This window comes from Cheilinus undulatus, linkage group 18 (assembly GCF_018320785.1).
Source record: "Cheilinus undulatus linkage group 18, ASM1832078v1, whole genome shotgun sequence".
In the NCBI taxonomy this organism is placed as follows: Eukaryota; Metazoa; Chordata; class Actinopteri; order Labriformes; family Labridae; genus Cheilinus; species Cheilinus undulatus.
In genome coordinates, this window is record NC_054882.1 from 1431390 (window position 1) to 1455757 (window position 24368).

Genomic DNA, 24368 nt, shown 5'->3' on the forward strand with positions numbered 1-24368 from the left:
TGTGTTTGTTGTGTGTTTATTGTCTATTATTCTTTGCTGTTTTGTAAATGTGGTTATTTTTATCTTGCCTCTCTCTGTAAAGCACTTTGGTCAGCTAGTGCTGCTTTTAAATGTGCTATATAAATAAATTTGACTTGACTTTTATTAAAAGAATTAAATAAAATCGGTGTGGATTTTTCTTAAAGCAGTAACGTAGAACTTTTTACGTCTTTGTGTTTTAGATAGAAGTCGAAGGCTGGAACGACTAGCCAATGAGAACACAGATAGTTGGGAAGTACAGATGCACCGCTGCCATCTTCCTGTCACTTCCTGTCTTTCTCTGAGGAGTCTTTCCAGTCAAACCAGCACTCCACGAGCTTCATTTACTGAACAGTTTCTTAGCATGCAGGGTTGTGGGTGAATGAGGGAGAATAGATGGTGAAAAGTTGTCCCAATCATTTATTAGTGTTGCAATTCATCCCCATTTATCAGCATTTTTGCTGCCATTTTTCTCCATCTCACATTTGAGTCTCACTAAAGAAAGTGACCCACCAGTTTAGACCCTCTGTGTCAGGCGTTAAGGTCCCTGAATGAACATGAAGATGCTCAGTTAAAATGTCCATTTATCCAATAATGTGTGCAAGAAACTGACAGACATTTTAAATCTGATGTTTTGAACATATGAGTCCAGTCTCATCAGTTCTATGAAGCAATTCTTTTTAATACATTCGTTTTCACAATGTAAGCACGGTAAATGTAGAAAAAGCACAAAAACATCAGCAAAAGTAGAAGATTTAAACTATTTACAATAGAAACAACATTAGCACCACTGTGAGAGCAGATATGTGGAGAAAAAAAAGGTTTACAGGGTGAATAAAAGTGAATTTAAAGCTCTAAACATCTCCTGAAGCTGAGTTTAAATGCTTTTATGATCATGCGTTGGTCATCATTACTTATCTGGTAAAGAAGATTTTTCTGCTGAGAAACAGCTGAGTCTAAAACCATCATCACTTTAACGATGGATAATTTACAAAAGAACCTAAACATTAAAAAACTGCAGGTTTCTGTCGTACGTTTTCGTCTGCACGCTGCCGATCTGGACGGTCTTATGAACTCCTGATCCCAAGAACACTCTGAGGGATTTTCTTTAAATGCTGGAAATATTTCTACTTTAACTCAAGGATGAGCTGATTTTATTTTGAAGGGTCAGCGTGTTTAACAGCCAGTAATTTTTAATTTCAAATGAGAAATCAAGAAACCAGCTGTTCCCTGATTACTTTTTAAAAATAGGAGAATAGAACCTTTGACCTTTTCAGGAAGTCTTTTAAAATTCATGTGATGAAAATAAAAAACATAAACATGCAACAATAAGCTGTAGATTTGTGGATTTGAGCCGAAGTGTTTCTTATTTGCTTGTTATTGTAGTAAAATCAGATAAAGTCTGTCAGCATGAAAGCAGCTGCTTTTGATTCTCTGTGTGAAAATGAAGGAAAACTCTTTAAATCTGTTCAGCATGAAAATAATCACACGCAAAGCAACATTTAAGAGGAGCAGTGCTCCTGGTCTACTTCCTGTCTTCTGACTAACTCTCCATGGGGAGGAGGTGGACGTGGTGGCTGACCGCCTGCTCCACGGCGCTCTTGAAGGTCGTGTAGGTGGAGGTGACGGGCAGGAGGAGGTGTTTGGAGTCAGGCTCGCTCTGAGGAAACAGCCCACTGTCCCTCTGTGCCCCCCTCCCTGCTCTTCTTCTCCCCTTAGCTCCCGCTGGGGTGGGGGCAAAAGGGTGGAGGAAGGAGATGGAGGGAGGAGGGAAGAGGCCGGCGGCTGGGAGCTCCTCGGCTCCTGTGGAGAAACGAAGGAGGTCCTGGAGGGAGACGGAGCTCCGGCCGACTGAGGAGAGGAGACAAGAGAAGAGGGGGTAGGAAAGGAGGGAAGGACGAAATAAAACAGCAGAGAGGGGAGGAGGAGATCCTACCTTCACACTCCAGCAGGAAGTGTCTCCAGAAGGAGATGGTGGTCGTCTCCATGTTCACTTTCTCCTCCTGGGAGGAGAAATTAACGGTGAACAGCTGACCGAGCGTCTGAGCTGTGAGCTGAACCGTGGCTTTGCAGAAAACGCTGCAGAACACGGCCGGGAAGAGCTGAACCTGGATCAGATCCAAGGAACTGTTAGTCTGGGAACTTTATAGGAGTTTCAACATTCGACTCATGCTTTCTATTGTTCAATACAAAAAATAAAGAAAATAAACCTGATCAAAGACGCCCAGAGTCTGAAGGCCCTCCCGAAACCTGCAGGACAAAAACACCGACTGTTAGCATGGAGGGAGTTCTGACTGTTTCAGAGGAGAAAGAGCCCAGTGATGTTAGATTATATATAATAATAATAATAATAATAAACTTTATTTATATAGCACCTTTAAAAACAGATTAGTCCAGGTCACAGAAATGAGGGCGGAGCCTGACGAACAGGTAATAAATGTACAAAAACATCCTTAAATCATTACAGCTTTCATTACAACTGTATGGTTAAAAAACACAAATCATGGCAACTTTCACTGAAACTTTTCTGTTTAAATACAAACTACTCCAATCACGCCAACATTGAACTTGTTTCAAAGAAATCTCGGACCATCGTTCCAACTTTAACTGCATTTTTGGATAAAGAAAATAAATATTTCCAACATCCACTTAATAATTATTGCAACTATCTGCAACTTTTTTGTGCAAATAAAAATTACCTTAAATCACTGCAACTTTTATCCCAGTGTTTTTGTAAAAAACAAAATAATAAACACATAATGACAACTTTCAATGCAGCCTTTCTGTTTAGAAAAATACTCAAATTATTGCATCATTCATGCCAATTTTTTTGTAAAAAAAGAAAAATCTCACAACAAATAATCACAAATTTCACTGCAACTTTTGTATAAAAACCCTTAAATCACTGCAAGTTTGAACTTATGTGAAAAAAAAAAATCTCAAACAATGTCTTCAACTTTAACTGCATTATTTGTAAGAAGAAAAAAATATTTCCAACATCCCCTGCAATAAAAAAACCCTAAAAATTATTGCAACTATCTGCAACCTTTCTGCACAAAAAAATCCCCATTAAATCATTCAACTTCCACTGCAACATTTTTGTAAAAAACAAAAATAATCCTGAAATTTTGACAACTTTCATTACAGCCTTTCTGTTTAGAATAAAAACTATTGTCACAACATTCACAGCAACTTTTGGTAAAAAAAAATAAATTACTGCAACTTTCCATCTAACTTATTTGTAAAAAGTATCTCAGATATTCACAACTTCCACTGCAACCTTTTTATAAAGAAATCCTCAAAGTAAAGCAACTTTCACAGTAACTTTCTGTAAAAACAACCCTCCAATCAATCAAAAAGGCTCTAATCTTGGACTCCCTCACCAATTATTAAAAAAAATCATTGCACCTTGAATGCAATCTTTTGAAACGCTGCTCTAAAGTCAGGCATTTTAACCCTTTACAATCACAGAGATCCTTCATAGTCATGCAGGGGTTAATTATTAACATGTTGGTGCGTGTCTGCGTACCTCTGCAGGGGCAGCTGCATCCTGCTGATCATGATGAAGCTGACCAGATTCTCCACCAGAGCCTCTCTGTCCTCCAGGCTGCTGATTGGTCGGTTACAGCCGGCTAACTCCAGGAACTCCCAGCTCTCCTCCATCACCTCTCTGAGCTCGTCTAGAGACTCCGCCTCCTCCATCTGAAACAAGCCAATTAATGTTCTACCCTCATTAACACATCTCTGTACCCGTCTGCAGGTGTCTCTGGGTAATCCTGGTCGTATTTCTGGCGCTCGTCTACTCACCCGGCTGACTTGGCGGGTGAAGTGTGTGTTGGGGGTCATGTGTGCGACGGTGAGCGGGCGGTTGGCGGGGTAGTTGAAGAGACACTGGTAGAGAGCCGGGGAGAAGAATCCAGGAGGAGGACCGCCGTGAACGAGGGAGAGGGCGAGCAGACAGCCGAGGTCGAAGTAAAGATCGTCACGCAGCGCTGCACGTGAAAAACAAAAACTCTTAGTGAAGAGTGGGTCGTTACTGGAACATCTAAACCAGCGGTACTCAACAGGTGGCTCTTTTATATCTTAACTTTAAATATTATTCATCTTAAAAAAGGGAAAGGTTTTTCCCTTTTTCACTATGTTTTGCCACTTTTCATCCATGAAAGCTACCTTTTGCCATTGAATACCTATTTTTTCCAACTTTTCTGACCATTTTGCCACTTTTTCCCATTTTTTTCCCCATTTTATCCCATTTTTGCCATGTAAGCTGCCTTTTGCCATTAAAGACATATTTTTTCCAACTTTTTGACAATTTTTGCCACTTTTGTCCAAATGTTTTCCACTTTTATCCCATTTTGCCCATGTAAACTACCTTTGGCCATTAAATACCTATTTTTTCCTATTTTTTTTTTTTTCCAATTTTTGCCACTTTTTTACAAAATTTTTCCACTTTTATCCCATTTTTGCCCATTCAAGCTACCTATAGCCATTAAATACCTCTTTTTTACAACTTTTTGCCCATTTTTTCAACTTTTATCCCATTTTTGCCCATTTAACCTACCTTTTGCCATTAAATACCACTTTTTTTACAACTTTTTTGCCACTTTTATCCCATTTAAGCTTACTTTTGCCATTACATACCACTTTTTCCCATTTTTGCCTACTTTTGCAACTTTTGACCCATATTTTTTAACCACTTTTATCCCATTTTTTTCGAGTTTTTTTCTCCCCATTTTCACCCACTTAATTTACCTTTTGCTATTAAATACCACTCTTTTTCCTAGTTTTTGCCCATTTTAGCCACTTTTATTCCATTTTTGCCCCATATTTTTTTAACCACTTTTTACCCATTTAAGCTACCTTTTGCCATTAAATACCACTTGTCTTCTATTTTTTGGCCTTTTTGCCACGTTTGGACCATTTTTTGCTACCCGTAACTCATTTTTTTGTTACTTCTCATCCGTTTGTGCTACTTTCTGACCCTTTTCCTCCCCATTTTCACCCATTTTTGCCACCTTTAACTTATTTTTTTATTGTTCCTTCAAGCTGTTTTTGCCACTTTTCACCACTTAGATTGTGGCTCTTGCAAAGGTTGCCTATTTTTTTTTTTTTAATTTGGCTCTTTGAGTAACACTGGTGTACAAAATCCTCTTCAGAGCAAGCTCAGGTTGCCTCCTTGGGCTCCTGAGAGGAAATCTAAATGACTTCAGGTCTCATTTTTATACACAGAAATCCATTTACCTCCTGGCAAAGATCCTTTAAGGTGCTCTTCTTGCACCATTATTGCTCATTTGCACATCTTCAGATTGCACGCTGCATTTCTTTACAGATATTTCCATTTCAGTACGAGCTCCTGACTGATCTCATCGATGATTTTGTGTATTTCTTTTTTTATAATGTTTATTGTTCATGAATTGGGTCTTATTTTACTGCTGATGCCTACTGTCTTTAGCGTGCTCCTGCTGCAAAACTCACTCCCCCTTATGGGACAATCTGAGAATCTGAATCTAAAAATGAAAACGCTTCCTACCCTGAGCATCCAGCACCAGGTTTTTGCATCCTTCCGGACCCTCGAACACCTCAGAGTCCTGGATTTGCTGCACCAGCAGCTTCAGGAAGTACTGCCTGGCAGCCTCGCTGTCCCGGAGGCTGCTGGGAAATGCAGTCTGCTGGTCCTCTTTAAACCTGGATGGAGATGAGGAGAGTACTGATCAAATCTGTAGGAAAATGATGAACTTTATGCTTTTATAAGAGGTGTTAGAGGTATTTAAACCACAGTGATGGCAGATTAATACCACAGGGACAACTAGAACCACCATCTGGTGGATTTATGCTTAGGCGAGGTCCTAGAAACTACAGTGGTGCTTCAAGAAGAGGGGTTGGGGTGGTGTCGATAGCTGATATTTGTGCAAAATTGGAAGAAAATCCCTGACAGAGTTCCTCAGATATGGTTCCACATAAAGGTGACAGAGGGACAGATGTAAACATGAAGCTTCCAGCATCGGATATCACTGCTGCAGAGGTTTAAGAATTAAAGTCCTGGGAGCGCAGATGGTCGAGTGGTTTGGGGCTCTACCCATGTACGCAGGCGGCCCGGGTTCAAATCGCCTGTGGCCCTTTACCGCATGTCTCTCCCCACTCTCTTCCCTGTTTCCAAATCTACCCACTGTCCTTCCTCTGTCGAATAAGGGCATGAAAAGGCCCAAAAATAAGTCTTAAAAAAAAAAAGGGAAAAAAAAGGACAAACTTAGCATCGTCTTGACCGCACAAACACCCTGGCAACATCAAATGATGATGTGCAAATTAGGCGCTTTGCAGGAGTTTGTCTGCAACATTTTAGGGGCTTATTTCTCCCCTACACACAGAAGCATAAGAAAAATTAAAATTTGTTGTAAATTCATAGAAAGATTTTTTATCGTCTTACCTCACAGACAGAGTACGTGCAGGGTCAAAGTCGGCCCTTCTCACCAGCTCCACGCCAGCAGACAGAGCCCGATACCCGCTCACCTCCAACTGGACCGGGACCAGACGAAGCTGAGGGGCCAACGCACGCAGGAGGTCCGCAGGTGATTCACATCCAACAGGTAGAGACGGTCTGATGGAGATAAGAGAGAAAATACATCAGTATCATCACAGATCTTCTTGTTTTCAGCCGATCTGTTAACCAAAGTCAAAGACCTTTCACTTTATATTTGTCCAAAAACACATAAACTCATGGAGACAGGAAACAGGCTTTTATTCTAGATTTTAGAAGTGTAGATCTGCAACAGTCCAAGCAGTTTACATAAGAAATAATGGAATTACCAATGACAATTCACAACCACAAGATGGATGTGCAGCATTTTGCACTTGCAGCTTTTTTCTACTTTTTTTTGCATTTTTTACTTTTTTGCCAGTTTGCTTGTACTGCAGTTGTTTTGTCCTTCTGAAGAACTTTCTTCATTTGCAGGTGCAGTTTTATTATTGCATTTGTTTCAGTCTTTTATATGCAACTCTTCTGAATCTGAAGCACATTTTTCCTTGTGGGAACAGTTCTGGGTCATTGCAGGTCGGCTGCTCTTGTCTGTCAGACAGATTCAGTATAAAGTCTAAAACCATCTGTCTCACAGAGGGACGCTTCTCTGCTCGATGGCTGTGATGATGGAGGAGAGGTGCGCTTGTTTTGTTTACCTCTTACAGCTGATGGTGGAGTGGATGGAGGACGTGCGGCGTTTGGACAGCAGACTCCTCTTTGGACCGCCCTGAGGAGACACGACCAGGGAAGCTGCAGGAAAGAGGCACAAGATTCAAATGAAAGAGCAAAGAAATAATAATAATAATACATTTTATTTAAAGGACAGATAAAAACAAATAGTGAAAAAACAAGTAACAGTTTAAAAGAGTTAAAAAGTATTTCTAGCAAACACAATGATTTCAATTCAGATAAAATTAATTTCAACAATTTTTAGTTTTCAAAATGAAACTACTGGAGAGAGGTTTGACATCTTTTTTTTAAATATATTTATCAGCGTTAATAATATTTTGAAGTAATATTTCCATCAGTTTTATAATTATTAATTCATGTGATACAGTACTTTAAATATAATGAATTATCATGAGGAATTTTTGAATCAAAATGAGCCAAAAAGCTGCATTAATTTGTGTTTTAAGTGTGAATATTTGCTGGTTTTATCTGGTTTCTACAGCAGGAAATATCTCTGACAGACTCAAACCTTTGCCGTCTGTAGCCTGGGTGCAGTCGCTGCAGGCCCAGTCTTTGGTGTCCAACGTCAGCCCCGAACATTTCCTGTGAGTCCCTCCAGATCCACAAAGACGGCAGCGGATCACCTCGAACCACCTGGAACAAACAAGTTCAAATCAAATCAGAACTTAAATAAACTGGATGGTAAAATGGGGCAAGACCGGCCGGTTTTTAAAATTTTTTAGGATATATTTTTGGGGCATTTTATGCCTTTATTTCTAGAGAGGACAGTGGATAGAGTCAGAAATGGGGATGAGAGAATGGGGGAAAATAGCAGAAGCCTGGACTTAAACCATGGCCATCTGAGCCCAATCTCAGCAATAGGCAACAGGACTGTAATCTATTTCTTAACAACACTGGTGAGGGCAACAAGCTTTAATGTGTCTGTATAATACAGTTGTTCTCTAAACTTCTATGTGTGAAGCTTTCTGTCTGATGGTACAATATGTCACAGGAAAGAGAAACTCAGTACGAGTACACTTCTGGTTTGTGCTTTTCAAAGTAAAAGCTCAGTATCCAGTGTATGTTCAACATGTGCAGCAGCAAAACAGGCTGCAAGTCTGAAACAGCTGTAATCCCACCAAAACGTCCAAAAATGTGTTAAACTTCATCATCATGCAGAGAGGTGAGCACGCAGTTTCAAACAGAGCAAGAACAACCACCATCGCTGACTCAATTACACAAAACCATCGACAACATGGTTCTGAAGAAAGAGCAGAGATACCCGGTGTGGGCGGAGTGCGAGCGTCCTTCGCTGCAGAGACAGGTGAGAGCGTCACAGCGTCTGTAAACCTCCAGCAGCTCTGAAAAGGCGTTAGCCTCCAACTCCCATGATGCATCTCTGCAGATAAAGAGTACACAATGAGCATGAGTGAAGTATCTAGTAGAAGCTGTCTGTCAGTGTCTAATGATATTCCAGCCTTTCATACTGTGCTTAGAAACTTAATGTTTGAAATCACTGAAAGGGTTAAAACACGGCTAATCTCTTCCTCTAACCACAGATCCTTTAAACCAGGGGTTCTCAACCTTTTCAGCCCACGACCCCAAAAATAAAGGTGCCAGAGACCGGCAAAAACACGAAAAAGTGAAAGGGTTTAAAATGGCCAAAAATGGGTTTTAGATGGCAAAAATGTGCTAAAATCGTCAAAACTGGTGTTAAAAAGTGATGAAAAAGGGTTAAAGTTTGATGAAATTGGTGCAAAGTGGCAACAATGTAATTTAAAAGATATACTTAGTTCTTTTAAGGCATATGTTGACCCCTTCTCAATGTCTCGCGACCCCAGATGGGGTCCTGACCCCAAGGTTGAGAACCCCTGCTCTAAACCATAGATGACAGTGATTTCAAGCATGCCTCCGCAGTGATCTTTATTTTATATTTTGGGTGTTTTTATGATGTGGATAACTGAAACAGATAAGGAAAATGCTACCTCTCTGGGATGTAGATTCCCATGCGGATCATCTCCTCCTGGAAGTTTTCTTTGTTGTTGCACAGCGTGCATCTGAAGAAGAAGAGGCCAGCGCTGTGAGCCTGACGCTGAAGAAAACACAGGAATACTCATTATTCATCAGTGTACAGCTTAGACAGGTGCACAGGTAAAGAATGAATGCATCCGAACTCAAACACACAGTCTGGATCAGTGATACTTACATGTGGCTCATTTATGTCTTAATTTTAAATATTATACCCCCAGAAAACCTATGTAAAGGGTACATTTTTTGCCCTTTTACACATTTTTTTGACAGTTTTCATCCATTTTAGCTAACTTTTGCCATTAAATATTACTTTTTTTACCTACTTTTTGCCTATTTTTGCTGCTTTTTTTTCCAAAATTTTGCCTCTTTTATCCCATTTTTGCTCATTTAAGCTACCTTTTGCCATTAAATACCAATTTTTTCATTCCTTTTTCCCCATTTTTGACACTTTTTTGCAACTTTTTACCCATTTTTTTAACACTTTTATCCAATTCTTGCCCTTTTTTCAGTTTTTTTCCCCATTTTCACCCACTTAATTTACCGTGTCATTAATTTTCACTTTTATTCCTAGTTTCTGCCCATTTCAGCCACCTTTTTTGCCACTTTTATCCCATTTTTGCCTTTTTTCATCATTTAAGCAACATTTTGCCATTAAATACCACTTTTCCTACTTTTTTACCCATTTTTGCAACTTTTTACCCATATTTCTTTACCACTTTTATCCCATTTTTGCCCTTTTTCACAGTTTTTCCCCGTTTTCACCCACTTAATTTACCTTTTGTTATTAAATACCACTTTTTTCCTAGTTTTTGCCCAATTTTGCCACGTTTATGCCATTTGTGCCCATCTTTAAAATTTTCTCACCACTTTTCACTCATTTATGCTACCTTTTGCCATTAAAAACCACTTGTTTCCAATTTTTTCCCCATCTTTGCCACTCTTGACTGCTTTTTGCCCATTTAAGTCACTGTTCACTCAATTTTTGCCATGTTTTTGCTACTTTTGGACCATTTCTTGCTACCTGTAACTTAATTTTTTGTGACTTCTGAACAGTTTTTGCTACTTTCTGACCCCTTTCCTCCCCACTTCCACCCAGTTTTGTTGCTTTTTGTCCATTTTTGCCACATCTAACCTATTTTTATTGCTACTTCAAGCTCATTTTGCCACTTTCACTGCTTAGATTGTGGCTCTTGCAAAGGTATTTTTCAACAGTTTGGCTCTTTGGCTGAGTAACACCGGTCTAGATTATACTAAAAAAGTCAGATTTGAGATGTAGATGGGTCAGTGGTTCTGTAGCACCCCATGTACGTGTGCAGCAAGTCTGACCAGTGACCCCATCCCCTAACTGTCCTCCCTGTTTCTGCTCTACCTACTGTTATATCTCTACTAACAAAAAGCCCCCAAACAAATCTTCAAAAATAAGTCAGCCTCAACACAAAACAGGAGGAGAATGCAGGAGTCTCTCTGCAAATTTTGTTTGTTAAAAATCAAATAAGTCCAGTATTTGGCGTCTAGGACTTCTAATTTTGCTGCTGTGTCTCAAACCTTTATGGATGGAGTTTGGGAAGACTGTGGGATGGGGAAATAAAACTTCATGACGACCCTCATCCCAACAAACCGTGGGCTTATATCTGCCTGTGATGGTGTGAAAGACATTTGAGCTTGCTTTGTGAAAAAGGAGCCTTAAATGTTCTGTCAGATTAAAGAAGACACGTCAGTGATACCTGCACACAGTCTCGGTGGAACCAGCTGGTGTGGCAGGACGGACATTTGAGGATGGAGTAGGACAGGACGGGCTCGATGGAGTCCAGGCAGATGGAGCAGGACTGAGGAAGACTGACATCTGCGCTCACACAGAGGGACTGAGTAGGGCTGTGGTCAGGACAGTACGACCTGAACACAGAGAATAAAGAAAGATGAGGAGGAGGCAGGGGGCTGGAAATAAAATAGTTCTGTAAATACAGAGTAGATGGATCGAGCAGGGATGTTTAACCCCCACTCTCAGGATCGATCTAAACTTTAAAGCTCTCTTACTAACAGAATAAACCAGTTAAATTTGATCAGAACTCACGGGAAGTCTCCGCTAAACTGTGAGATGAACCTCTTTTTCCTCCCACAGGGGAAGTGGATCATCTTCCTGCAGCTCCTGACGTTACAGCCGACACATGCTCCCTTCTTCTTACAAAAGCAACACCTCTGAAACAGACAGGAGCGACACATCAGAAACACAGAACACACACAGCAAAACAGGGCCAACACAGGCATCATATAAACCAGAGTTTCTCAACCCTGCTCAACCAAAGAGCCAAAATGTTGAAAAATACCTTTGCAAGAGTCACAATCTAAGTGGCAAAAACAGTTTGAAGTAGCAATAACAATAAGTTAAAGGAGGCAAAAATGGTCAAAAAGTAACAAAAATGGGTGAAAAGTGGCAAAAAAGAATTACTAGTAGCAAAAAAATGGTCCAAAAGGGTAAAAAAAAAAAAAAAAAAGAGTGAAAAGTGACAAAAATGGGCAAAAAGCAGTCAAGAGTGGCAAAAAAGTAGGAAACAAATGTATGTAATGGCAAAAGGCTGCTTAAATGGGTGAAAAGTGGTGGAACAAATGGTGAAAAGGGGCAAAAATGGGATAAAAGTGGCAAAAAGAAGTTGCAAAAATGGGCAAATCTAGGAGAGAAGTGGTATTTGATGACAAAGTGTAGCTTAAATGGGCAAAAATGGGATAAAAGTGGCAAAAATGGGTAAAAAGTAGGAATAAAGTGGTATTTAATGGCAAAAGGTAGCTTAAATGGATGAAAATTAGCAGAAAAATGGTGAAAAGGGGCAAAAAGTTTCCATTTTGTAAGGTTTTCTGGGGGAATAATATTTAAATTTAAGACACAAAAGAGCCATATGTGGCTCTAGAGCCATACATTGATGATCACTGAAATAAACAGTGAATAAGAAAGTAAATATCAGTGTAATGAATGAACATGTCTGACCAGTCGAGCTGTGCGGCGGATCTCCTGTTTGATGTCTTCGACCAGAAACCCAAAGACGCCCTCGCTCTCCTCTCCTCGCTGGTAAACTCCACAGGAAGTCAGCTGAAACACAAAACACAAACATCCAATCATGACAGGCTGTTATTCTAAGAAACCATAGGGATGGGCAGAAATCACATCTCCATGTTTTAAAAGGATTCTGTCTTAAAGAAAGCATCAACATCTCAAAGTTTATGACTACAGAAACACAGACATAAACATATTTACCAAACAGAAGTAGTGAACACAGAGGTTGTCCTCTGGCAGTTTGACTTTTTCTCCAAATATGGCCGGGTCGTCATCGCTGCACCTGCAGAGGGCGCAACCTGCACACGACAACACCAACGCTGATCTTCAGTTAAATACGACTGTTTCATTAATAAAACACCAATAAAGTAAGGTCTACTAGTGTGTCGTTAAAAGGAAGTGTTCCCTGACCCCAGGTTGAGAGCCAACATTTAACTCATCTATCACTTACACTTCTCTTTGTCTCTGGTCAACTTCGTCCTCACCCTCTTCTTCATCTTGGCATGAAATGACCTTCAGTGAACACAGAAACGCTCACATGTAAAAAACACAGATGAGACTCTGACAGCAGCAATGAGATAGATGTGGACACTCAGGAACCCAGAGAGTACGACTACTGATGGATCAAAACCTCACCACACCGTAAATAAACACAAACATGGACCATTACACCAGTATGACAGGATATATACTGTAGTACTGCTCTCACTCAGAGGAGAGGCCTATCTGTGTTTGGATCTGTGTTTGAATGTTGTTAAATAAGTAAAGCAGCAGCATGTATCACCTCAGTTAATGCAAAAAATATATATATTTTAAAAATAGTAACTGGTCCATCAGTCACTAACCTCAGACCAAAGGTAGCACTTATGGTTTGAAAAAAACAAAACAAAACAAAGATAACACCTTTCATTGTCGAGGAAGAATTAAAAAAATATACACCAATATAGGCTGACATGTAGAGGCAAAAAATATATATATTAACAGGCAATAAAGGCTGATATTAACAGCAGATATAGGACAATACTTACAGCCAATAAAGGCTGATGTTAACAGCAGATATAGGACGATATTTACAGCTAATAAAGGCTGATATTAACAGCAGATATAGGACAATATTTACAGCTAATAAAGGCTAATATTAACAGCAGATATAGGACAATATTTACAGCTAATAAAGGCTGATATTAACAGCAGATATAGGACAATACTTACAGCCAATAAAGGCTGATGTTAACAGCAGATATAGGACGATATTTACAGTCAATAAAGGCTGATGTTAACAGCAGATATAGGACGATATTTACAGCCAATAAAGGCTGATATTAACAGCAGATATAGGACAATATTTACAGCCAATAAAGGCTGATATTAACAGCAGATATAGGACGATATTAAGAGCTAATAAAGGCTGATATTAACAGCAGATATAGGACAATATTTACAGCTAATAAAGGCTGATATTAACAGCAGATATAGGACAATATTTACAGCTAATAAAGGCTGATATGAACAGCAGATATAGGACAATATTAACAGCTAATAAAGGCTGATATTAACAGCAGATATAGGACGATATTTACAGCTAATAAAGGCTGATATTAACAGCAGATATAGGACAATATTAACAGCTAATAAAGGCTGATATTAACAGCAGATATAGGACGATATTTACAGCTAATAAAGGCTGATATTAACAGCAGATATAGGACGATATTTACAGCTAATAAAGGCTGATATTAACAGCAGATATAGGACAATATTAACAGCTAATAAAGGCTGATATTAACAGCAGATATAGGACGATATTTACAGCTAATAAAGGCTGATATTAACAGCAGATATAGGACAATATTTACAGCTAATAAAGGCTGATATTAACAGCAGATATAGGACAATATTTACAGCCAATAAAAGCTGATATTAACAGCAGATATAGGACAATATTTACAGCTAATAAAGGCTGATATTAACAGCAGATATAGGACAATATTTACAGCCAATAAAGGCTGATATTAACAGCAGATATAGGACAATATTAACAGCCAATAAAGGCTGATATTAACAGCAGATATAGGACAATATTTACAGCTAATAAAGGCTGATATTAACAGCAGATATAGGATGATATTTACAGCTAATAAAGGCTGATATTAACAGCAGATATAGGACAATATTTACAGCTAATAAAGGCTGATATTAACAGCAGATATAGGACGATATTTACAGCTAATAAAGGCTGATATGAACAGCAGATATAGGACAATATTTACAGCCAATAAAGGCTGATATTAACAGCAGATATAGGACAATATTAACAGCCAATAAAGGCTGATATTAACAGCAGATATAGGACAATATTTACAGCTAATAAAGGCTGATATTAACAGCAGATATAGGATGATATTTACAGCTAATAAAGGCTGATATTAACAGCAGATATAGGACAATATTTACAGCTAATAAAGGCTGATATTAACAGCAGATATAGGACAATACTTACAGCTAATAAAGGCTGATATTAACAGCAGATATAGGACGATATTTACAGCTAATAAAGGCTGATATTAACAGCAGATATAGGACAATATTTACAGCTAATAAAGGCTGATATTAACAGCAGATATAGGACGATATTTACAGCTAATAAAGGCTGATATTAACAGCAGATATAGGACGATATTTACAGCTAATAGAGGCTGATATTAACAGCAGATATTGTTTTTTCTAGTACTTTTTAGTCTTATTGTGTTATCTAATAATCAGATTTATTTTACCATACACTAATTATTTCTGGAATTATTTAATATGCAAATATATATATTATGTGTAGGGGTGCACCGATCGATCGGTGCCGATTTCCTTAATTTTGGGGGATCAGCGATTGGCCAATACTTACATATGAAACTGATCTTCTCCACCAATCTTATCTACCTCTACCTACTAAAATGTAAAAAATGAAAGACTAAAGGGACTGATATAATTTAGTAGTTTGGACAGCAATGCCCTAAACTTTTCACTTACATTTGAGTGAACTACCTCATGTGCAGTTAAAACAAGTTTGTATTGTTTCACGGTTTTTGTTCAATGTATTTCAGTAAAATAAGACTGGAATATGAAGGTTTATGCAGTCAGTTAGAAAAAAAAAAATCGGACTCGGCAGGTCAGGCGTTTTAAAGATTGGTGATCGGCCAGAAAATTGCACCCTTATTTATATGTAGGTATTTGATGCGTTTTTACTTTGTACGCTGCTTTGGCAGTAACTGGTCTGTTCATGCCAATAAAGCAAACTGGAATAGATGATTATTTTCACTAATATCTGACAACACTGATAGTATGCTGATAATACTGTCCAACTCTAGAAGACCAAACTCACTTAAAGCAGTGCTCTTTACATTTATATACTTCAGCCTGAGACTTTTAAAATAAAATATGAATACAAACCAAACATCTGCTCCAATAATCATCCGCTTTAATAATCTGTTAACTCCTAATAGTAGGGTGAGAGTCTGTACGGACCAAAACGAGCTCTGCGTCAAAACAACAGACTTTAATGGCAGCTGTCATTCAGACACTTTTAACAGTCAGCAGTAACAAACATAAACCCCGATAGCACAAAATACAACAAGTAAACTAATTACCTCCTATTTAGACATTTTGAATGATGATCTTGAGGTCTAATTCTATCAGCGTTGGTGGTTCTTTCTCTAAAATAGTGTTTGATTGATTATTAGCCCTGGTAATGATATTTAAAATCATCACCAGTTTTTACTACACCAGTATAAATAAATATATAACCATAAACCTTGTTTTAATTAAAACATACCTTGATTTATGGTGTAAACTCGCCTGTTGATGAAATTCGACACCGAGGTTCAAACGTTCCGGAGCCAAACGGTCTAATTCAAATTTACCGGACTAAAAACATCAAAAAGCGGTTTTAAAATGTTTGATAAGGACATACTTTACGTTCAGACGTGAAGAATGTCAACGTGCTCTCATTTTCGCTTCGTTTTTTGAGGTTTTGTGTTTACTTCTGGTTAACGCCGTCGAGTTTTAAATTTCCCTCTTTCAAAACAATAGGACATCATTTCCGCCTCCACCTCTTCTTCTTCTACGCTTTGGCTTCTCCGTGTTTTGCATGAGTCTTTGTCAAAGCGCCCCCCTGTGGCAGGACGAATATCAGCTCCAGAATGAAAACGATTTTTTTTTTTTTTTCTGGCGGTTGTAAAATAAATTATTTGACCTAATATTAACGAAATACGGCGAATTAAGTGTACTTAAACAGGAATGAGTCCACTGAGTTATGAGGCTTATTGAAGAATAAAAACAGAGATTTACTTTAACTGTTCTGTTCTTACACACTGTAAAAAGCAACATCCATTTTACTCATAAACATTGAGTTGAAATTACTCAGTTCTTCTTAGCCTGTTCTAAATACTTATTATAAACAAGTTAATTGTACTTCTTGGCCATAACAGCAAAAGGGCTCAATTTACTTAGTTTAAAAAAAATTAAGTAAAAAGGGGGTATAATTAAGTTGTGTTAACTTAAAAATCCAAAACAGCGATTTGAACTCTATTTTTATGAGCTGATAGAACTTATTTCAATTTTAAGTGAACAGTACTCCAACAATTTAAGTATTTTTTGTTATAACTCATATTATTTGAGTTATGGCAAATCTGCAGTTTTCCCAGAATGCCTTTGGGCACTAAACCTTTATGCACTCTGTTTGCTGCAGCTGTCTTTGCCAGGACACTTTTGAAAAAGAGATTTTTAATCTCAATGAGGTTTTCTCCTGGTTAAAAAAAGGTGAAATAAGATGAATAAATAAAATGCACCACGAGTGAAGTTGCTATCTCTATTAAAGATTAATAAGAGACATAAGAAACACAATGACCATTACTAGCATCAATGACAGATGTAAGGCACACTGTCATTAATGAAGTGGATCATCAACAGCCATTGATGCGACTTGTGGCACAAGATAGTCCACCTTGGGTGAAATGATAACTTACAAATCTTAAACAGAGAGTACTAGCCGATGTTCTAAGGTAGTCAGTTATCTAAAATGTTTTTAGTGCTATGAACTTATCAGTGTTTACAATGCACTAAAATGTTAAGTATTACACACTCTAAGTAGATGATTTAGGCTAAGTCCTGCAAACTTAAATTAACATTTGAATCTCAGTTGTGAGAATTTAAAATAATTGATTTTAAACTAGTAGTGAATACTTAAATAGTTCAAGTAGAACAAGTACTGCACACTACTAACAAGCAAGTTTGTTAAACTCACAAAAGTCAAGTGTAGTTTACTTGTTATTTTTGAGGCAACGACTTTCCATAATTTTTTTAAGTAAGCTCAACTAGTTTTTTTTTACAGTGCATAAGGGGTAGACTTTACAGCGGTGCCAAAGATAGAGCTTACAGGTGGTCAAATGATGAATTTCTTGATAAAAACACTTAGATTTAAGGTTAGACCACGTACAACTATGAAGAGGCCCCTGGTTTTTTCAATTCAGAAATTAGATTCAGAATTCTGAGAAAAGAAACAGATTATAGTACGAACCCTGACTTTTTCTCCCCCTCAGGACTCTGACTGTTTCCATAAATCCGTATATAAAGATCGAGCAGAACACTGTAAATACAGTGTTAGACCGCAGTGTTGGGGCCTACATCCCCGATGTGTCCTCACTAAAACTAAAGTCAAACCTGTGTGACTCAGAACTGAGCCAGTGTGGCGTGGAGTGTTCCTTTGTCTTGGTGGTGTAATGGTAGCAGAGATAGGTTTATAAGGCTCCAAAGATCAACAAGGAAAGAGGCCACTTTTTGGCACCAGATGGATTTATTTATTTATTTGACTGTAAAACCGGGGCGTAGCTCAGGTTTGATGACCTTTGAACCTGAAGAGCTGATAAACATGAGACAACAATGACACCCATAACCACACAGCCTAGCTTTAGCTGGATTAGCTGAACAGGGCCCAAAACCATCTGAGATTCATAAGAGACCTGCAGCCCTCTGTCAGAGTTACACGGTGCTGAAAGCAGGCGACCAGGGCTCTCTGTGGAGATGGGATGGACACCATCCTTCCTCTTGGATGTTATTGTGCTGCTAGATCTTATTTGGAAAAACTATTTCAAGGTTGAAAGAAATAATATTAAAGCTGTAACCTCCTGAGAGCCAGGCTTTTGTTTGTTCTGCATTTTGAAGTTTCTCCCACTCATTTAGGATCAGGACCTGATGAGTAGAACACCTAAGCCGGGTCTGTAAACAGGAAGTAGGTTTGACCAAAATATATGAGGACAGCAGGCTGATAACATTTTTTTACATATTTAGTTTTTCTCCATATTTCAAAACAAATTCCACTTTTTTTTCTTAAATCAAATTCCCAGAAATTTACAAATAAATTCCAATGAAAACCTCCCTAAAAATATCCAAAACATCCTAACAAAATCCCTAAAAATCTCAGGATATTTTAGGGAAATTAAGAAAAGAAAATTCCTGAAAATTTTAGGCAAATTCCTGAAATTTTAAAGCAAATTCCACTAAAATGTTTTGAAGCTAATTCCCATAAATATACAAATAAATTCCAAGAAAAATATCCTCCAAAAACTATCCAAAACATCCTAACAAAATCCCTAAAAATTCCAGGATATTTTAAAGAAATTAAGAAAATAAAATTCCTGAAATTTATAGGTCAATGCTTGAAACCTTAAAGCAAATTCCACTAAAAATTTCAAAGCTAATTCCCAGAAATTTACAAATAAATTCCATTTCACTTCCATGGAAAATTCCCTCAACAATCTCCCAAACATATAAACAAAGTTCCCAGAAATTCCAGGAAAATTTCAATGGAAATGTCCTACCCAAATCAAATCCAATTCCCACAACTTTGCAAACAAATCCCCCTGAAAGAAAAAAACAAAGTAAAAATTTCAAAGCACCCTAGAAAATTCCTGAAAATGTAGAGCAAATTCTGCAGACATCCCAGGCTAATTGACAATCATCTAAAAATTCCAATAGCAGCATGTATTCCTATCTTTTTATGTCCTCATACGTGCCTGCAGCGTCTCAGGAGGTTAAATGAACTCTTCATAACCGAGATCTTCACTGGTGAATCCTCATCGGCGGTCCTTTCCAGGCGTTGAAGTATGGGAGCATTTTCTCAGTGAAAGTCTGAGTAAAGGTGTAAATGTATTAGAGAAAGGCAGGGTTACATCCCAGTCCAGATCCACTCTGATAGTCCTGAACCTGGAGCTCACAGGGAGAACCGTTAACCCTTCAGGCAGAGAAAACAACCTGAACACAACCTCACAGAACCATGGCGTCCACAGTCCGGACCGGATGATCCCATCTCCTCTGCTCTGACTCTGTGTTGTCGTCCCGGCTGTTAAAGACACCCAAAGTTAACATTTAAACTAAGATTCTGAACTCAGCGCTGTTCCTGTTTGATAGCACACCACAAGAATAAGTCCTGGACAGTACAATATTTCATACTTATATATTCAAAACATACAAACCTGAAAACGTTTTCTAAGATTCCACACATGCTTGACTGACAAATTTACCCCCAAACCTTTCAATGAAACTCTAAAACATACAGACAAATCCCCAAAACTTCCAGGAAAGTGCTGGAAAACTTCCAAGCAAATCCCCCAAAATATCCAAACCAATTTTGTAGAATTTCATCTGACCACAGAACAGTTTTCCATTTTGTTGCAGCCTGTCCATCTTTACTTCTGAGAGACTCTGCCTCTCTAAAAGGCTCCTTTTATACCCAGTCATGTGACTGACCTGTTGATAATTAACATAATTAACTGCTAAATGCTCCTCCAGCTGTTTTTCACTACCTCTTACTTTTCCAGCCTTTTGTGGCCCTGTCCCTACTTTTTTGAGATGTGTAGCTGCCACCAAATTCAAAATAAGTGAATATTTGTCATGAGATGGTAAAATGTCTCACTTTCAATGCCTGCTGTTTCTGTTCTATTGTGAATCAAATATGGGTTTATGAGATTTGACAATCATTGTTTTTGTTTACATTTTACACAGCGACCCAACTTTTTTGGTATTGGGGCTGTAAAATAAACATGAATTTTCCTAAAGGATGGATCAGACATTTAAACTGAACCTGTGAGTCCCTGAGTCCAGACCCTGAGATCCGAGGACAGAGACGTACAGACTTCATTTGAGCCTCTGTGTGTTGTTTTTGGATTTTAATGTGCTCCGCTGCCTTATTTAACTCCTCTTGAAGGTTTTGAAAAGCCTCCAGCTTCTCCTGCAGAGGTTTCACAGATTCTTGAAGTTCCTCTATGAGTTCCTGAGCAGCCTCATCCACAGATATAAATCTGTGGCTGCTGTGCTTTTCTGAATCTCTGCAGGCGAGACAAACAGGCGGCTGGTCTTGCAGACAGAGGAGGATCAGTTTTTCTCTGTGCATGCTGCAGAAAGCCTCCAAAGATGATTCCATGATTCAAACGCTGCAGGAGAAGACAACAGGATCCTTCAACTGTTGAACAGAGAGGAGAATTCACATTATTCACTGACTGAGATATTATTTATTTAGAAATAGAATCAAAACTTTTAAAAGTCCTCCTTTTACCCCCAGTTAAACTCCAGTTAGCTGGCCAGTATTCCCAGTATCCTTCCTGTTTCCAATGAAATCTTTGGTTTGTGGTTTCTTCTGTCTCTGCAGAGTGAAAATCAATACCACTTCCTGATTTCTTGATGAGTTATGTTAGGGGTGGGGCTTTGTCAGAGATGCCACCGAGCCTAAATGCTGCTCCACTGACTTCAGGCGTTTATTCATCATTTAAAATAATGGTTTGGTTGTAAACGTTATTCTTTATTCTCAGTTAACTGTGGCATGATAGTGTCTTTGAAGTTAGAAGAGCTTTTAGAGCAATGCTCCTTTACTGCAGGAAAGATATGATGATGTACTGACATACTTCAACCACTAGAGGGTGCTACAGGAAACAGATAGACAATCACAGATCAGTTTAGGGACCCTAGAGTCACTGATCTCTCTCTCTCTCTCTCTCTCTCTCTCTCTCTCTCTCTATCTATCTATCTATCTATGCATCCATCCATCTGTCTGTCTATCCATCCATCCATCCCTCCATACATGCATCCATCTATCCATCCATCCATCCATCCATCATCCATCCATCCATCCATCCATCCATCCATCCATCCATCCATCCATCATCCATCCATACATGCATCCATCCATCCATCCATCCATCCATCCATCCATCCATCATCCATCCATACATGCATCCATCTATCCATCCATCCATCCATCCATACATGCATCCATCTATCCATCCATCCATCCATCCATCATCCATCCATCCATCCATCCATCCATCTATCCATCCATCCATCCATACATGCATCCATCTATCCATGCATCCATGCATCCATCCATCCTTCCATCCATCCATCCATCCATCCATCCATCCATCCATCCATCCATACAAACATACATACATACATACATACATACATACATACATACATACATGCATCCATCCATCCATCCATCTATCCATCCATCCATCCATCCATCCATCCATCCATCCATCCATCCATACAAACATACATACATACATACATACATACATACATACATGCATCCATCCATCCATCCATCCATCCATACAAACATACATACATACATACATACATGCATCCATCCATCCATCCATCCATCCATACAAACATACATACATACATACATACATACATACATACATGCATCCATCCATCCATCCATCTATCCATCCATCCATCCATACATGCATGCATCCATACATGCATCCATCCATCCATCCATCCATCCATCCATGTCCTGATGGCTCGTCATAGTTCCATCACTTATAGCAAGTGGTCCAGGTCCTGGTCCGGACCATCCCAGTACCACCACCATGTTTGCCTGTTGGTCTGATGTTCTTTTGATGGAATCCTGTGTTAGGTTAACCCCGGATGGAACGGGACGCGCTCCTAGAGTCATGTTGGTAGCTCAGCCACTCCTGGGAAGGTTCACCACCGTTCACAGTTTTCAGTTTTCTCCATTTGTTGATAATGGCTCTAAGTGTGGTTAGCTGGAGTCTCAAAGCCTTAGAAATGTCTCTGTAACCCTGTCAGACTGATAAATGTCAGTAACTTTGTTCCTCATCTGTTCTTGGATTTCTTTAGATGGTTCCATGACGTGTTGGAGATCTTTTAGCCTACTTCACTGTCAGACAGGTTCTACTAAGGGATTTATCCATTCAACAGGTCTGGCAGTAACTCAGCCTCTAAAAGTGTATTTAATCACATGTAACTACTGATTTAACAGGAGGTCCTAGGTGACTGCCTACCTCAGCCTGTCAGTAAAGGGTTAAACCACCTATGAATAACATTGCTGGGTATCGCCTTTTAAGTTTGGGAGGAATAAAAAAACAGAAGGTGAACAACAAGAACGAAGACAGCGAAAGAAGAAAATAATAGTCTTCTCTTTGGAAGTTTTCATTGGTAGAATGAGTGTTTTATGGTTATTATGTTTGAACCTTTGATCGACGTGCTGAACCAACGTTACTTTATTTCCATCCCATATGAAGAATGCAAAAAGAGGAGGTGCTCTAGGAACTACACGGTGCCAGATCCACCCGGCCTGTTCGATGGCCACGTCTGGCCCATGTGTTTGAAACACAAGAACATGCCTCAGCATTTCAACATATAGTTCTTCTATGACTTTCTTCTTCTTCCGTACGTTTTTTGGCGTTTGGACAGTCTCCACAGTTTGTCCAATTTTCACAGTTCAACTTTTATCATGTTCAGCATATTCAGGAGAAGTGAACTTGTATTTTTCACATTTCTAACCCTTTTACTTTTTTTTTATTTTTACAATATTTAACATTTTCCACATTTTTTGGCCCCATTCAAATGAATGGAAGATTTCTGCAATTCTGTCTAAAACTGCTTCAGATTTGAGATTCTACAGATTCTGCATACTTCCACTTACAGACTTCATTTTTGCTTTAAAACGCAGACAAACTAATCAGCAATTCAACATGTATTCAGCTTTTAGTTATAGTCTACAGTTTTTGAGATTTCAAAGTTTAAGCAACACAAACTTTTGGGGTTTCACACAAAAAAAGTCAGACTTCAGAGTGTGTGACATCATCAGTCAGAGTGCAGCAGCCTGCTGGTGAGACAGAAGAAATCTCCTGAACAAACTTCCACAAAATCCACAAACTTCACTCCACAGACATAAAAACAGCATGAAAACGGAGGAAATCTTGTCCCACTACGGTCGAACCAAGAACCAAAGCCATGTCATGCACAGTTTTGGCGTGAGAGGACCAACTGTCCCAAAAACGGCGAAATCTCCTACATCTGCTGCAATGTTATGGAATCTGAGACTTTGGTCTTCAGACTCAGAAAGACACTCTTTTCTAGATCACTCTTGTAGCATGATTTTTCACTTCCCAGACATAAAAAACATATCACCACATTCGTCAGCTTCTGCTGATTCTCACGGCACCTTTGGTTTTCTGCTAGGTTTTACAAGTACATCGTAAATTGACGTTGTTTGAGTGCATGTTCTGACCTCTCAACCCTGTTTTCTGCGCCAGCTTTAACCTAGGAGTCCTACACACACACACAAACACAAAGTCATGCTTTAACATTCTCCATAACTATAACATACATGTGGCTTTAATGAAGCAATTTTAAAGCTCTCATCTTCACATGATAAAACAACAATGTGCTTATCTGTAATTCTTTACATTTTACACAAATCAGCTACTGTGCTCTTCAGCTTTGATGCTATTTATAGCTATTTTATGCTATCTTTCAGCTATTTTCATGCTATTTTAAGCTATTTTTATGCTTTTTCAGCAATTGAATGCCATTTAAAGCTACTTGATGCTCCATCACCATGGCTCTTCCCGAGTTTAACTGTTTTACCCATTAATTATATCTTCTTATTTTCAGCTTCGTTTCACTGCTTTTAGCAATTTTATTTCACATTTTCTCATTTTCCGCCTTCAGCCTCAGCATTTCAACACATTTGCTGCAAGGAAATGCAACTTTTCTAGTTTAGAA

The 24368-nt window shown here is 38.7% G+C and overlaps 1 protein-coding gene across 2 annotated transcripts; it reads right to left on the reverse strand.

Annotated features, from left to right (window-relative positions):
* Positions 1-682: 682 nt before the first annotated feature.
* Positions 683-16353, reverse strand: g2e3 (G2/M-phase specific E3 ubiquitin protein ligase). 2 transcript variants are annotated; one of them, XM_041812123.1, is made up of 17 exons: positions 16240-16353; positions 12730-12791; positions 12480-12577; positions 12213-12314; positions 11304-11428; positions 10957-11125; positions 9187-9293; positions 8484-8600; positions 7731-7855; positions 7189-7282; positions 6443-6613; positions 5549-5703; positions 3826-4010; positions 3548-3720; positions 2229-2268; positions 1955-2126; positions 683-1869 (listed from the first exon to the last, which is right to left on the reverse strand). In XM_041812123.1, exons 2-17 carry the CDS (start codon positions 12773-12775, stop codon positions 1562-1564), a joined length of 2187 nt encoding a protein of 728 aa, XP_041668057.1. In that variant the 5' UTR covers positions 12776-12791; positions 16240-16353; the 3' UTR covers positions 683-1561. The 2 variants fall into 2 exon arrangements, with proteins under 2 accessions (XP_041668057.1, XP_041668056.1); XM_041812122.1 differs by having other exon boundaries at positions 16102-16347.
* Between the last annotated feature and the right edge of the window lie 8015 nt (positions 16354-24368).